This window comes from Antennarius striatus, chromosome 17 (genome assembly GCF_040054535.1).
Source record: "Antennarius striatus isolate MH-2024 chromosome 17, ASM4005453v1, whole genome shotgun sequence".
NCBI classification, from domain to species: Eukaryota; Metazoa; Chordata; class Actinopteri; order Lophiiformes; family Antennariidae; genus Antennarius; species Antennarius striatus.
Genome location: NC_090792.1, coordinates 2982186 through 2997106, shown reverse-complemented (window position 1 = coordinate 2997106; position 14921 = coordinate 2982186). Strand labels below are relative to the sequence as shown.

Here is a 14921-nt window from a genome sequence, read left to right as displayed (position 1 = left end):
GTTAGAAAGAGGTCTCTGGTATAGCTGCTCTATCTATCTATCTATCTATCTATCTATCTATCTATCTATCTATCTATCTATCTATCTATCTATCTATCTATCTATCTATCTATCTATCTATCTATCTATCTATCTATCTATCTATCTATCTATCTGACAATGACTCTGGTTTTCTTCAGGATCTACTTCAGTAACTTCTGATAACACATCAACTTAGTTAACTGTACGAGATGAAAGAAAGTTATCCTCTAATTTGGTTTTCCTCCACTTTGAGTGTTGAACTCACTCCCCCTGTTCTTCTTCTCACCTACCTTTGATTTCATTAAAATGATGAAGATTTGATCCAACAATGTAATTATATAACCTCAACGTTAGCCAGGACCATTCTAAAATATGTGATTGTGTTCCAAAAACTTTTTCAGCTATCCTCCTGAAAAACACAGACTAAAAAAAAACCAACCCAACCACAGCAAGGATCACATTCTCCAATTCTCTTTGGTTGAGGTAATTAACGGCTCCTCTTTTGGTGCATCTCCGTAGTGTTTTAAATATGCAGCTCAGGACCCTCGGGGGGACACCCAATTATAATTTTCTGGCTTGAGGCAATTACAAACGGACTCCAGTGTTCAAGCCACTGATTTTCAGCCGGTGGTAGAGAGAAGGTGATTTCAGAGGACCTGCAGTCCTGTTCTGAATGCAGCACTGTCCCACAGTTTCAATGTCTAATTATTTATGTTTCACTTAACACCACTGTTTTATCACCAAGTATTCATTTTTTTAATGGTTAAATTCTGGAATCACAAATCAAAACCAAGTCGCAGTTCAGATTCATTCTGTTGATCTCAAATGTCTTTGTTCTCAGTGCTGCTTTCCAACACATCCATTTACTTGTATTTTACTGCTAAAGCGATAATCAAGACATTAAGTAGTTGGTGGGTGTGTTTCTGATACTGCAATAGAAACAGAATCTCTGCTCCTTAAATACATTACAGAGTCTTTCACCTCAGAGCTTGGCAGGAAACCTGGATGTAATTGTTATCAACTTTTTATCTGTACCTAATGTTTCTCATGTTGGAGATTTAGTGTTCATTTTAACTTCTGAGTCTGGTTTTTCTGTCTCGTCTTTATGTGGACCATATCTGACAACACTGAACAGACCTGTAATGATGCTGTGTGTTTCAGTGGAAATACAGTCACTCATCAAAAAGATTCAATCAGTGATGCACTCTTCGTTTTCAAATGTTTTTTATTATTAAATTTACAATAACAGGTTTTACACTGACATTCAGTTTTAGTACTCTTCTAACCTCACTTGAGAATGAAATATTTTCACTATTGATAGATTGGCATGAAGCTTCTGTGTCACCCAGACAAATCTCATAATGGTTAAGACTCCTTCACTTTCAGCACCTCATGTCCTTCTTTGTGGTTCTGGCTGAAATGTCTCCAACACTATGGGATGGATAAACATGACCTTTAAAACCCTCTCTCAAACTTGCCTTAGGATAAATTTTAAAATATTTATAGAACTTTTGTGTAGAAAACAGATGAAATATTTGTCTTTATTATTAATGTCGCCTTCCGCATGTATCAAAATGTTATTTTCATTTGATACATTTGTCTTTTGAAGAGTTTGCTCGTTTTTCCTAAAAGTCCTGTATTCCAAATCATGAAGCAGGGAGAAGGGAAAACTTCACATGAAGGCTCAGTGACAAGTCCAACAGTTGGAAATAAAACTCCATATAAACTGGATGGCGTGACTTTCAGGCTGAGGTAAAAGAATGTTTACAGTAAAGATGGATAATCTCAGAAGTAAATAGTTGGTTTGTTGCTTCAGGAGCAATAAAAAAAATCAGAGCCGTCACTTAACTGCACACACACACACACACGCACACACACACACACACACCTGTGTTAGGAGGGATTTTACCATATTTCAGTTTTACAGTTCTTTTGTCATTTTCTTTAATGACAGCGCCGTGCTTTCTGATTGCTCTCAGCTCTGTTGATCTTCATCATTCACATTCAGCTCACAGGTTCAGTGATTCAATCTTGTTAAAGAGGCAAGGCTCGAGTCAAAAATGTTCCCAGGCCAACTGAGGTTGTCATACAGCACAGGCAATAAAGAAACTAATAACTCAATTTTAAATAATTCCATTTTTAATTAAACCGCAAATGTCCTGACGGGGACTTCAGCCACTTTTAACACCACAAATGAATGTAGACCCTCTATTAACAGAAGGCAAAGAAAACATGAATAATTCAGCAAACAGAGAATAATTTAAGTCTTCTAAAAACATCACGCTGGCAGTAAGTCAAGGAAACATAAAAAAAAAATTAATTCTAATGGCTCATAACAGCAGTAACAAACATTCAGACGACTGAAACTGAGACTCGTATTGATCAAGAGGCAAAGGGGGCAAAATGTTTTTCCTACTCCCCCCAAAGCAGACATAAATATAAAGCTAACGGCAGTCTTGAACCAAAGGGTTCAAATCTGCATGCATTCATGTAACAACAACAACACAAATAAAGAAATTGCTTGTTTCCATAAATCATCGATGACACAGTGTGGCTGACGGAGGGATTTAAAAGCTCATGAGAACATCTCTTTCCTGCATGCTGGTGTAGAACGGTTTCCCAAACACAAAGGAGTGCAGTCCTGCCCTCAGCTTCTCAGCGAAGGCCATGATTATGTTCAGGTCTCCCTCCACCATCAGATCAAGGTCCGTCTTTAAATTACGCAATGATCGAAAGGGCTTCTTCCCTTTTTGCCTGTGAAGAGAGGAGGGGAACAGAGTGCAACTGTTAACAAGCTACAATTGTTGGGGTCTGAAGGTTTGCATTAACATCTACTTGGATTGCAGCTGTGCACGGTGAGACCATGTGACTATGAATTATGTATGTCGCTACAGGATGGCAACGGAGCATAAACAATCTTGTCAGAGCACCTGTAAAATAGGATACCCTTAGACCTCAGGCTGTTAGCACCGCCATAAACAAAATCACTTTATGCCTTTGCATGAACATAAATGGTTTGGCTCATGTAGTTAGTGTCACATCTGGAATGAGTTACATTATCATTAACTCTGTATGTGAATAAACAGAATTCTATGTAATTATTTTCGACGGAGGTTAATATTTGATTAAAACCTCACAACTTTATTAAACAGAACTATAATATCTGTACTTTAAAACAGTTGTGATGTAAATCTTGTGTCATATCTACACATATTTTGTTGTATTTCTCCATTATCGTCTTCTGGAGTTCCGAATATTTTAAACCATTATGCACTGTAAAGAAATCTGTTCATTGTGAATCTTAAATTGTCTTTTGACAGTTTGACTGACTTCTTTGTATTTATTTATTTATTTGTGGCCACAAAGGGGTAGCACAACAAGCTGTGAATGTCAATCATGCTAATTGTATTCAAAAACAATCACTTCTTTACAGTCGGCTTTTTCTATTAAAATTAACTATCTGCTGCAGGTGGAAACGATGCTAAAGAAAGCTGTGAGCGCGGCGGTCTGTAAAAAAAAAAACAACCCACAATAAAATAAAAGGTTTGCCACTATTGTTTACTTCTGTCACAATGTATGCATTCAACTGAACAGTTGTTTATAACACATTGAACCTGATGTATAGTGTCGCTAACTGACTAAATTATCTCTAATGATTGTGCAAAACAGAGGCATGTCTGTACAGAAATCAACATGTCTTGTAAAAAACATGTAGATCAAGTTGAAGCCGACAACCAATCAGGAGTGACTGTTGTCTTTGAGGAGTGGGAAGGTCAGCCCGCTGTTTCGGAGCACAGAAGGAGATGAGTCAGGCCCAGATTGAGTGATGACCAGGTCAGCACATGGAGAGTGGTTTGAAAAAAAAAAATCATGGGAAGACACGGTGGGATGCAGAAGCGTTGGGGGTTAAAACAGCTCTCCTGGAGACGAGCCAGAATGAGGTTTCTGCAGCTGACGGCATCAGAGCATGAATAGAGATGTGAATACTTCTAGTTCTGTTAGACTGTCCCCACAGAAAAGAATAAGTAGCAGCACCGGTTTCTAACTTGTTTTATCCTTCGGTGAATGCAGTAAATTGTGGTAATTGCTTGCAAGTTTGGTACAGGGTCTCATTTCAGTGCCTGGGGGGGTTTGGAAAAATGAGAAATTCTTGTCAGAGAAAAGCATCATTTGGTGTTTTCATGAAGATGAGCAGTAGTGGAGCTGTGGTGAGTAGGAAAGTAACATAAGAGCTTTGCATTATTTACTTGGTCAGCACATTATTCAGCAAACACGTGTGGCGTGTCAGCGGGGTACCTGTCATGCTGGGATGATGAGAGGATTCATCACCCTGCGCAGCTCGACAACCAACTGTCTGTTTCTTCCCGGAACCGATTGCCATTCTAAACCAGTCCTGTCCTTTATTTTTATACGTTTCACCTTCCCAAACCAGGGTTATTGAAATTAAATATCAAACAAATAAAAGTCGATGGTATATAGGACAATAACACACCACATAAACCCACATAAGGGGGAAAATGCGACAGCGGATAAAAGCGGTAAAGAAAAGGGATAGATGGATGGATGGAAGAGCACAACACTGCAGTGCATGGGCTTCTTTCATCAAGCAAGACAGACACAAACTCTGGTGGATCAGGTGTGTCACAATATTTTACATGTGAGAACATGACTGTTGCTTTGGAGGAGTAGCAGATCAAGAAAATATATGTACAGTATTGGGTAACTATGAGCAACAGGAAATGACTACCTATCATAGAGGGAGTTGTTGCGAGTTGAGCTCTCTTGTTTAGCAGAAACTATGCAAAAAAAAAAAAAAGAAGAATTTTCATGATTACTGTAACATTAACACGTGTACGAATCTGTCTTGGAGGACGCAGATACCCATTCTATTATAATATCAGGCACCAGTGAATGTTAGCAAAATAACATTCAAAAGTGTTTCCATTCATATGTGGCTAAAAGGAAAAGAAAAAAAAAACCCCAAAACAAAAGAAGATAACCCAATCATGACATGCAAATGTTCAGGGCTCCGCAGAGAAGGTGTGAGATTTAACTGTGGATGTGGGAAGATCTCCTATCAAACCTGTTTGTGAACAGACACTAATATGACCCCTGTGGGCGGAACATAAAAATATATTCTAGCAGAATGTGCTTTTCATCACTACTTTTACAAAAGTGACAGCTCACCAGTTAGTATTCTAAACCAAAAGCAGTGATATGATCAAACCATGTTTTGCTTTTGTTTTTTTCCGTGTAACTGTAGTGGTCTACTGCCAAACAATAATCCTTTTTGTTACTGGGGGTAAAGTCTCATCGGCGCGAGCGCTTACGTTTCGTCCTCGATGTACTTGAGCAGCGTGAGGGCCTTCCTGTGGAGGAGCAGCAGGAACTGGGCCAAATAGGTGCTCCGCAGGGACAAACCTGGCTTCAGCATGAACACCTGGGTACAACACAGGATGTCGATTAGCAGCGCTGGTACAAGTCACTCCACCCTCCTCTGTGCTAACCTTCAGAGATAAACACACTGCCGTGGTCACGAGAGAAAACTTTCATGGTAACGACCAGCGGGTCCTTGGGAATCAGTTTGGTGTCATTGGCCTCCAGTGGCTTAAAATGGAAGCATTCAAGTGTTTGTTACAGCTAGACACAAATCCTGTGTTCACTGGCACTGTACTGTATCACTCACCATCAGCCTCACATTACTACACACACACACACACACACACACACACTGCAGCAAAAACCAAGGTTAGTCATTACAAACACCAAATCCACCTTCACACAGACGTATTTCATGCTTCCAGCTGCAGCGTTTCAAACTCTTCTTAGTGAATAAAGAACCTTAAGTCACTTATTTTAAGTTTATAATTTCCAAGGAATTCTGATGGGTAAAAAACAACAACAGCGTCCCTCAGCTCGCTTTGGAAGAATATTTTCAGCTGAAAGAGAACCAATGGCTGTTATCTGTTCATTAACAGAGCTGCTGTTACTATATCTGACACGAACCAATTACACTGTCTCACAGGACCCAGCAGGTGTTTAAGGACAAAGTTACCATCAAATCTCTCAACAGGCTGCCAGGCATTTATGCAGCCTCCTCATCCAAAAGCCCTGTAGGGTCTGCCTGAGGACTGCAGCAGGATGCTCAGTGTTTTATTCACCGTCTTGAGACCCAAAATGTTGTTTTGTCCAGTAGCTAGTCCATGTTTATGGGGTTGGCTCCTCTGTGGCTCAGAGAGATTTTCCTTCTCCTGTGTATTTATAGATTTCTTCTAAATTATGTGAATTAGAGCTTAAAAAAGGTTTCTGTTGTATTGTTTATTATCTTCCTGTATTTACTCTGTAATCATTAGTTTCTTCTTTATGAGTTCTGACTCCTAATATAAAAAAGGTGAGCCACATGTATAAAGGCTAACCATGAGAACTTATAGAAACACTGAATTAAATAAAACAAAGAAATTAAATTTAAAAAAAAAACCCCAGGATGTCATGTTAGAAGTGCTGGTTTGTTCTTACCTCATCTATGAAGGACTTCACTAAAGTGTCTTTGTGCGTGACATCTTGAAATATATCCCTGGGAAGAAAGGACTCTGGTAAGAAAACACAGCTTGATGCAGTGAGTGTGTTCAAAATGGAATCGTGCACGTGGCTCACAGGTCAGGTGTGAAGGTTTCATCAGTGTGGATGACCGTGTCGGGGGGAATGTCCTCCTCGCTGTCCGTCTTCCAAAGCGCGCTCAGCTCAGATCTCATGTAGCGCCGCTGCTTGTAGGTGTGCTCGTGGCACGGCGGCATCTGCTTGACCGTATTGATGTCGACGTCGATGTGCGTGGCGGGGTAAGGTGAATAGAGCACCTGGCGATAGGGCAAGACGAAGCTGCCTGTGGAGTCCTGGGAATAAAAAGCAGGTGTGTGTGTGTGTGTGGGGGGGGTCGCTCATCACGACAGCCTGTCAGCCCACTGGTGATCTTAAAGTCTTGATGTTATTACGATTTAATGTGATGTGTAAGGACATGTTTAAATCCCTTTACCATGCAGCTCAGTCAGTGCGGAGCACGCAATGCTAACATGACAGGCAACAACAACAGCGGGTCGCTGCTCTGATGCACATGTATAATTAAAGTGGATACGTACACAAAGAACAAACATCAGAGTAGCTCAGCTCAGTATCTGTTCATACATGTGCAAAGAAGCTTCTATAAATAATTTCAAGAAGTTTTCACTGTTGTTTGTTGTTGTTTCTAGGCTTCTTCTTTTGTTCTACGTACACAGACTTGCTATGGAAAGCTCGTGAAGGATGTTTACTTTATGTGCTGTCATGCAGCACTCCACACACCTACACAATACATCACAAAATAATTATATCCTTCTTTTTCTTTCTGCTAAAAGTTGATGCTAATACAGCCCAGAGTCACTTCTCTATTTTCAGTTTCACCTTTACGGTTCTGACCAAATGGTCACATGGAGACAGCTAGAGAAGAAAACAACATGTTTCTTTATGAACTGGATTAGAGAGGAGGACAACCAGGTTCAACAAATCAGAAACAGACTCCAAGAATAGTCAAACAAAAAGAAACATTTCCTAATTTGCAACACAAAAAAGTGGTGCCTTTCTAGTAGTTACAGAAGAGCTTTCTATGATTTCAGGCCATAAAATCAGGATAAACAATAACCAGATTCTAATTAAATCGCAGTGTGTTGTAAATGTCTTGTGTGGCTACCTTGAGGAGACCCTGAACAAACAGGCCGGTGTCGTATTTGAAGGAAGAATCAACCTTACAGAGGCGAGAGCACTTCCTCTCAGCCGGAGTGAGGAAGAGGCAGAGAGTTCGCACAATCTAAAGGGAAAAAAAAAAGTCAGATTTCAACACCTTACCATCATAAATTATCCAAATTGTAATACATACATTGTTTCTAATTCTTCTGACTTGATCTTTTCCCATTGCATAGCGATGTGAATGTTTAAGCTGCTATGTTGTATCACTTCTGCCTTGTTAAAACATGCACAGGAAATAAACGCTTGTTTACACCTTAATTTTTGCTTCTTTTGGTCGATTCCCACACACTGTCAGCAAAAAAAAAAAAAAAACACTTAGGAAGCTGCATTTCAGCACAAATTTTACTGAAGAAGCTGCATTTTGGTTATCGACCTTCATCTGGCTTCAGGCTTGTGGCAAGAAGTCAGATAGAATCCCAAATCCTGATTTAATTGGTGCTCCGTTTGGCCCCAAAGCCAAAAACACAGCCAGTTTACGCCTGTTTGATATCACTGGCAAAATTCAAGTAACTGATTTCTGCCGTAGATCTATTGAGTGTACAGCATCCATATGGGCTCTTTCTGTTTGTGACCTCTGGTCTAATAACGCCCATTCTGAGTGCCTTATATCCCTCTTCAAATAACTATCTGTTCAGAGGCGGTAGCAGTAATTACTGTGATGTCCAGGCACTGAAGACACAGAAGCTCAAAATCAGAGAATGAAGAAGTGCACACAAGGCTCTTTAACTACAAAACTACAGAATAGCACTCCTCAGAGCTTTCTAAATGATGTACATGCACTGCTGATTTGTCTGTGTGCAGAAAGTAATCCAGAAAAGTTACCTTGTTTATCTTCTCTGGGTTGCTTCCAACCACGATTGAACAGCCGCAGGTCTGCAGATGAGAGCTGACGGCCCTGAACCACACAGACAAAGATATGCAAATTAGAGCTCATTAGCTTCATTAGCATTACTCTAATTATTAAAAGCAGCTTTTAAAAATAAAGACTGACACAGAGGTGTTGGGTCGGTCTGAGTGAAATTTCAATAAGAGAAGGATTTCCAGCAGGGTTTCTTAAGTATTTCCCCCACCAATAATAAGGTGAGGAGGATCATAGTAATGGGTTACGTCAAGCCAGAGAATAACTCACTCTTTCTTTTTTAATCACAAAATTAAATAATTTGTGGGTACTTTTGCTAAGAATGTTTTCTGCATTCTTTTTTTTTCAATTCCACGTTAACAACGTCAAGTTAGGTTCACTCTGAATGGGATTTGTCAGATGTCACAAAAAAGACCAAAAAAATCTATACAAATCTCTCCTGTACTTTATAGTTGCTTTGTGATATTTCTGAAAACTTCAAGAATTGTATTCATCTTTTAATTGTTTTATTCTGAAAATCTGACTTTTCATATACCGTATGTAGTCATCAAGATTTGTAATAAACAGGGACAATAACTGTCACCTGAGTATTTCATGTTTACTTCTCATGTCACTTGGTATCTTCTTTTCCTTCGATGGATTATGCAAACATCTGATGATTTGTCACAAAAGCAAACCAATACATTTAATCTTGCTTCAAATATGCAACTACTCTCTTATAAAATGTTTTCATCTGCTATAAATATCCTACAGATTCAGGTCATTTATTGTCAGATGGTAGAGCGTCTCCAGGATGCTGAACTAATTGTGTTCTATAGTGAGTGTTTGGAGCTTCGATGCCAGATTGGACATCCCATACTCTCAACACTAAGCTTTCGTCTTTCCTCTGGAGGAAACTTCAGCTAAGTGGAGAGCCATTACTCATCATTTGAACGTTGATGGGTGTTAAATGGACACAGTTTATCATCGATCTCCATCTGCTGGTGTCGTAGTCCTTACTTGTGGAGGAAATCCTCGTGGCAGCTGTCCCCGATGTCGTCATCATTCAGGACGGTGTCTCTTATCTGCTCAGCAGGAGGGAAACAAAGGATTTCTACAGTGGACTCAAAGACAACGCATGGTGACGTTGAAGAGTACGAGAGTACAGCAGTAAGAAAAAAAGAAAGACTCAAAAGGAGCTTCCTTGTACTGCTTTTTTTTTCTTAATTTGCATACTGGAAGGGAACGAATGTGTTAAATCACATTTCCTCATGGAAATAGAAGTTAGTTGAACAAGTGTGATAATGAAATACTGAAGAAAAAGATTTGTCAAACATTAAGATATCCACGTCTTCTCTGTCATGCACTGAAACACAATGCTTTACATGTTTGCGTCTTCCACATTTCAGACGAATGACTTCACAGATTCTGGTTAATTGTTCATCATAAATGTGCGAGAGGCCTCTGGAACTAAAGTACATGATGCTCACATCTATGTCTTCTGGCACACAGTGTGACTTCATGGAGGCCAGCAGCTCCATAATGGGGATGATCTCCAAGCTCAGCACCGAGATGATGTTGTAGCCCTTTAGTGGAAGGAAAAAGGGCGCAATTAATTCAAGCACCATAAACACACTCAAGCTAGCCAATCAAGTAGGTTGAAGACAGAGACTGAAACTAATCAAAATGTGCATCTTAAAGTGTATCAACTGTTCTTCAATTTTACTTCAGAAGAACAGGTGATACTTGTTGCTTTTTTTTTAGATTTACCTCTACATGGATGACCGAGAGCCTGGATTTTTAAATCTTTCACAGTTTGATATAAAAACTTTGGCTGACAATATATCATTCAAACTATAAATTAAAAGATAAAAATGGAACACAAAGAACTGAATCTTTGGATGTAAATTGTCTAGTTTAATAAACAGAATGGTATTAGTATTGGTATCATACTGGTGATCAAGGTTTGGAACCACAAACAAAATTAAAAATCAATGAATGAATGACAGAAGTCAGAATTCTCTTTGTTAAAACGGGTGTAAGTAGTACAAGATCTTTGTCTGAATAAATTACAATCAAGGCAATGATGATCTACATGGGTGTTCTGTTTACATTCATTTTAATCCGAACCAAAATACTAGTGCAGAACAATACCAGGCCCAAAGGCCAAAAAAAGTGTCCGTATTATATTGTCTGCATCTATTATTAACTGCTTACTAGGTGCCTCTGTCGGCGCTCTCAGGTCTCATTAACAAACTCAATTCTTCATGTTGCTGGGTCGCTACATTTTTATTACTCTACAAATGTTGTTGCAATCCCAAATGAGTTTAAAAAAAAGAGGATGTGTATTTGATTTTACTCCATTAAAATCAGAAAGTAATACTAGATTCACTTTAGAAGGGAGATCATTTGCCTTTCCTTATGTGAATACAAATATCCCAATATTGAGACTTTGAAAAATCGGTAGGAATACCTTCTGCATCCAAATGCGTCCTTTGCGAATAACATGCTTTAGCCTCTCCACACAGATGGTGTGCAGAGGCAGATAGAAGGCCAGCTCAGTCTGAGGCAGGATAATGGACAAGGCACAAGTGTTTTTATCCCCCTTCAGCTCGCCGTCAAAGATGAGAGAGACGATGATGACACCCTTCTCTGCCAGGACGAAGAACTTCACATCCACAGCGCCACACTCGGCGCTGCGCAGAATTTCTCCATTGAGTGTGTGATTGGCCAAAAACGTGACCTCTCCATCACTGAGGATCATTAACTGATCACCTTTCGGTGCCCAGATGTGGCGCACCCGTGGGCCGAGGATGTTGTCCCAGTAGGCGAAGGTGGCCGCCAGCAGTGGGCATTCTCCTTCTATTGCCACCTCAGACTTTGCCACAGCAGGAGATTGAGGTGGGCAGTCAGAAGACATTGGGGAAGCTTGGAGATTCCGCCGTCTTCCAAAAAGTAGAAGTGAATGCTGATAAACCTGTTTCATAAAAAACACAAAACAATAGTTGCATTTATTGAAAGTAGAATCTATTTAAATTCATAAAAGTCTCTGATAGGATACAAGACCAGTTCAGCCCAAATTGTTCATAAAACATAAGGCTACAGTGGAAGTAAAACTCATTTGTTTGGGCAGTTGCTAAGGTCAGCTGATACCTTATAGATCCAACAAAAAGAGACTTCCGTCTTTCATAACGACAAACATCAAACTTTTTTCAAAAGGGGTTAAAACGCCATGCTTTCTCAGCTCTGGGAAAAATATACATGAGTAAAAAGCTCTGCTCCAAAGCCTGCACCAGCCTTTAATGTACTTTGTGAAACAAGATATTTATTCAACATGCTACTTTTAATGACTACCGCCATCTCAAAAGTAACCTCCCCGAGAACACATATCAAAAGAGCAACATTTGCAATTCAGCTGGTGTTAAACACTGCATCAAGCCTCACCGGGTAGGATGTTGTTCTATTGTTGGTCTATTGATCAGCGGCATGTCCGGATGAGGAAGAAAGAAGAATATGCTATATAAGAGCACCTTGCCAAAAATAAGTGTGGCTGTGACTTAATGCTCTGAGGTAGGGCTTTGAACAGGTTCATGGAACCAAAACGAAAACCAGAAACTTTTTTGTATTTTGCCTGGAACAAAAACCAAAACTTTATATTTTTTAATGTTCTGGAACCGAATCGGTTATTCAAATTAATAGTAACCGGTTAATACCTTTTTATTTTTGTTCTTGAAAGAAATATCTGACCTCATGCTACTCAATGCTTGATGAGAGCGAACAGAAGTTGAGGCAAATCACCAACAGTGAAGGAAAAAGAGGCTTCCAACCTCGATTATATTTATAGCTGGTAAACATTGCAGTCTGTCAATCTTAAAAAATGTTTGATTTAGATATGAACTCATGGAAACTTTGTTGTTACCAATTTAATATTTACAATTAATTTTACAATTATATTTATGATGAGGAAGATGAAGCTTTGGGGCAGTGGACGTTCCAAAGCTGATCTCAAATCTCATCAAGGGGTGATTTCAGAAGAATTCCTGAATCATTCTAAAATGCTCTCCATAATCACCTGGGATTATGAATTAGGGAGACGCAGCACATAAACTCAGAAATATTTAGAAGCTTTTGCTTTCTTTTGCCTTCAAAGAATGGGCTAAGATTCCCTAAAAACACTGCCTGCACCTGATGTCTGGTTAACATAACATATGCAACAAAGAGTGCATTACAAAATACACTACCTGGTCAAAAAAAAAAGTCTCCACCAAAACAAAAGTCACACACTCTTTTTTTGTTGTCCGCCTTTAGCTTTGATGGTGGCATGCATTTCCTGTGACACTGTTTTGATAAGCTACTGCAATTTCACAAGATTTATTTCCATCCAGTGGAAACTTCATCAAGATCTTGCATTGATGATGGTGGGATCTGACTGCTGGGAAAAGCCTTCTCCAGCACACCCTAAAGACTCTTAATGGGGTTAAGGTCTGGTGGCAAATCCATGTGTGAAAATGATGTCACATGCTCCCTGAACCACTCCTTCACAATTTCAGCCAAATGAATCCTAGCATTGCCATCCTGGAATACGCCCCTGCCATCAAGGAGGGGGAAAAAATCCATTGATAGAATAACCTGGTCATTCAGCATATTCAGGTAGTCAGCTGACCTCTTTGAACACTGTTACCTGATCTGACCGGGCATATTCCAAGATGACAATGCCAGGCAGTGTACTAGAGATGTGTGTCAATATGGGGTCGGCTCCTTTTGAGACTACAGCAGTCATTAAAATTAGTATCATATGTTACATATGGGACAAGATTAAAATGATGTTTAAACAGCTGATAAATAGCAGATCATGCCAATAAGTCCATCATGTAAAGGGAACTGAGTGTTTATCACTGCAACATTACAGATGAATAAAACGGGGGTTTAAACACATATTTCATTAAATAATGTATGCCGATAAGACCATAACACGTACAGGCAGTCAGTTAGGTGTCATAACAACAAGCGGCACTGCAGCTAGTAAACGTCCACAGATGCGGCTGCAGTAACAGGAATGAGATAACAGGAGTTTATCATCAGTCAGTGCTGCAGTCAATCAACACAACTAGCTCGCAGCTACCGTTAGCTGCATTAACGCTGGTTAAACACACAATTAAAACGCTACAACTTACTTGTTCGGTGTTCTAATGCTGTGCTCACACCACAGCGTTTCTACAGGAATAATTAATGAATTGTCATCGTTGCTTTTGCTTTTACTTCTGTAATTGCCACAGCATACGCCTGACGAGCGGGGGGTTGTTGCCTCCGTCACACTTCCTGATACGTCACACATACGTCAACTTTTCGGAGCTGGGCGAGCGCCCTCTAGCGAACGAGGCGCGCTACTGGAAACGTCATGATATCATTTTCAAGCTCAGCTGCAGGAAATGAGTTACTGTATACCAAATATTTTACACGAATCCTGGCTATAAAATGTGACGAAGGTTGCTATTTATATTCTGATTTCATTTTGTGGTTGTTGTAGGTCCAAATGAGAATCCAACATCATGGAGACTTTTGTTCTCCCCCCCCCCCCCCTCTTCCACTCATACAACTGGATATTGTATTCAAAGTACCTGGCTACACACTTCCACCATAGCTGCCTACATGACTGTATTATTTTCCTTTTTTACATTTATAGTTTTAAAAGGGTTTTTACACACACCATAAATATTTGAGGCTAAATTAGGAGTCCCCCTCTTCCACACATAGACAGAAGAAAGCATGTCAAGGGGGCCATGCCTGAAAGTGTTTGGAATTTCAAGGCAATTGTCTGCTGGCTCCCTCCCTCACAGAAATTTGGTATAAAACTGTTGGATAGCACTGACACTTATTCTCAGTGCTATATATATATTCACCTACACACACATTTCAGTGTACACCTTATTCACAATATTTTTCCTAATGGTCTCAGTGAGACATTAATGGGTGGCTGGAACTGTTAGCTCTAAATGGCTCATCAGCAATTCAGGCACCTAACAGTCAACCCTAATTATGGAATGAAATTACACAGGGAGCTGAAACGGTACACTCAGTTGTACTGGCATCTTTTTGGTGGCATCCTACCATTTAAAATATGTTCATTCTCTTTGTCGTGGGGACTTTATGATGACAACGAGATTCAATCAAGGTCCACACTGCTATAACCTATAAATAACATCATCAATAACAATTAAGTATACACATTGAAAAAGAAAGTTAATTCCTTGTCATTTTCAGCTATTTATTTATGTTTCATACCCTT

General features: G+C 39.6%; 1 protein-coding gene across 2 annotated transcripts; it reads right to left on the bottom strand.

Annotated features, from left to right (window-relative positions):
• Nucleotides 1–1239: 1239 nt before the first annotated feature.
• Nucleotides 1240–13949, bottom strand: c9orf72 (C9orf72-SMCR8 complex subunit). Of its 2 annotated transcripts, none has more exons than XM_068338624.1 (10): nt 13810–13949; nt 11109–11612; nt 10126–10221; nt 9656–9720; nt 8620–8692; nt 7742–7858; nt 6676–6911; nt 6538–6595; nt 5352–5461; nt 1240–2775 (listed from the first exon to the last, which is right to left on the bottom strand). In XM_068338624.1, the coding sequence occupies exons 2-10, from the start codon at nt 11553–11555 to the stop codon at nt 2589–2591; spliced, it is 1389 nt and encodes a 462-aa protein (XP_068194725.1). In that variant the 5' UTR covers nt 11556–11612; nt 13810–13949; the 3' UTR covers nt 1240–2588. The 2 variants fall into 2 exon arrangements, with proteins under 2 accessions (XP_068194725.1, XP_068194726.1); XM_068338625.1 differs by having other exon boundaries at nt 2634–4142.
• Between the last annotated feature and the right edge of the window lie 972 nt (nt 13950–14921).

Coding starts and splice junctions, on each gene's coding strand:
- c9orf72 (XM_068338624.1), bottom strand. CDS start 11,555: ATGTCTTCTGACTGCCCACCTCAATCTCCTGCTGTGGCAAAGTCTGAG. Junction 10,222..11,108: donor GACGCATTTGGATGCAGAAG/GTATTCCTACCG, acceptor CTTCCACTAAAG/GGCTACAACATCATCTCGGT. Junction 6,596..6,675: donor GAAACCTTCACACCTGACCT/GTGAGCCACGTG, acceptor CTTTCTTCCCAG/GGATATATTTCAAGATGTCA.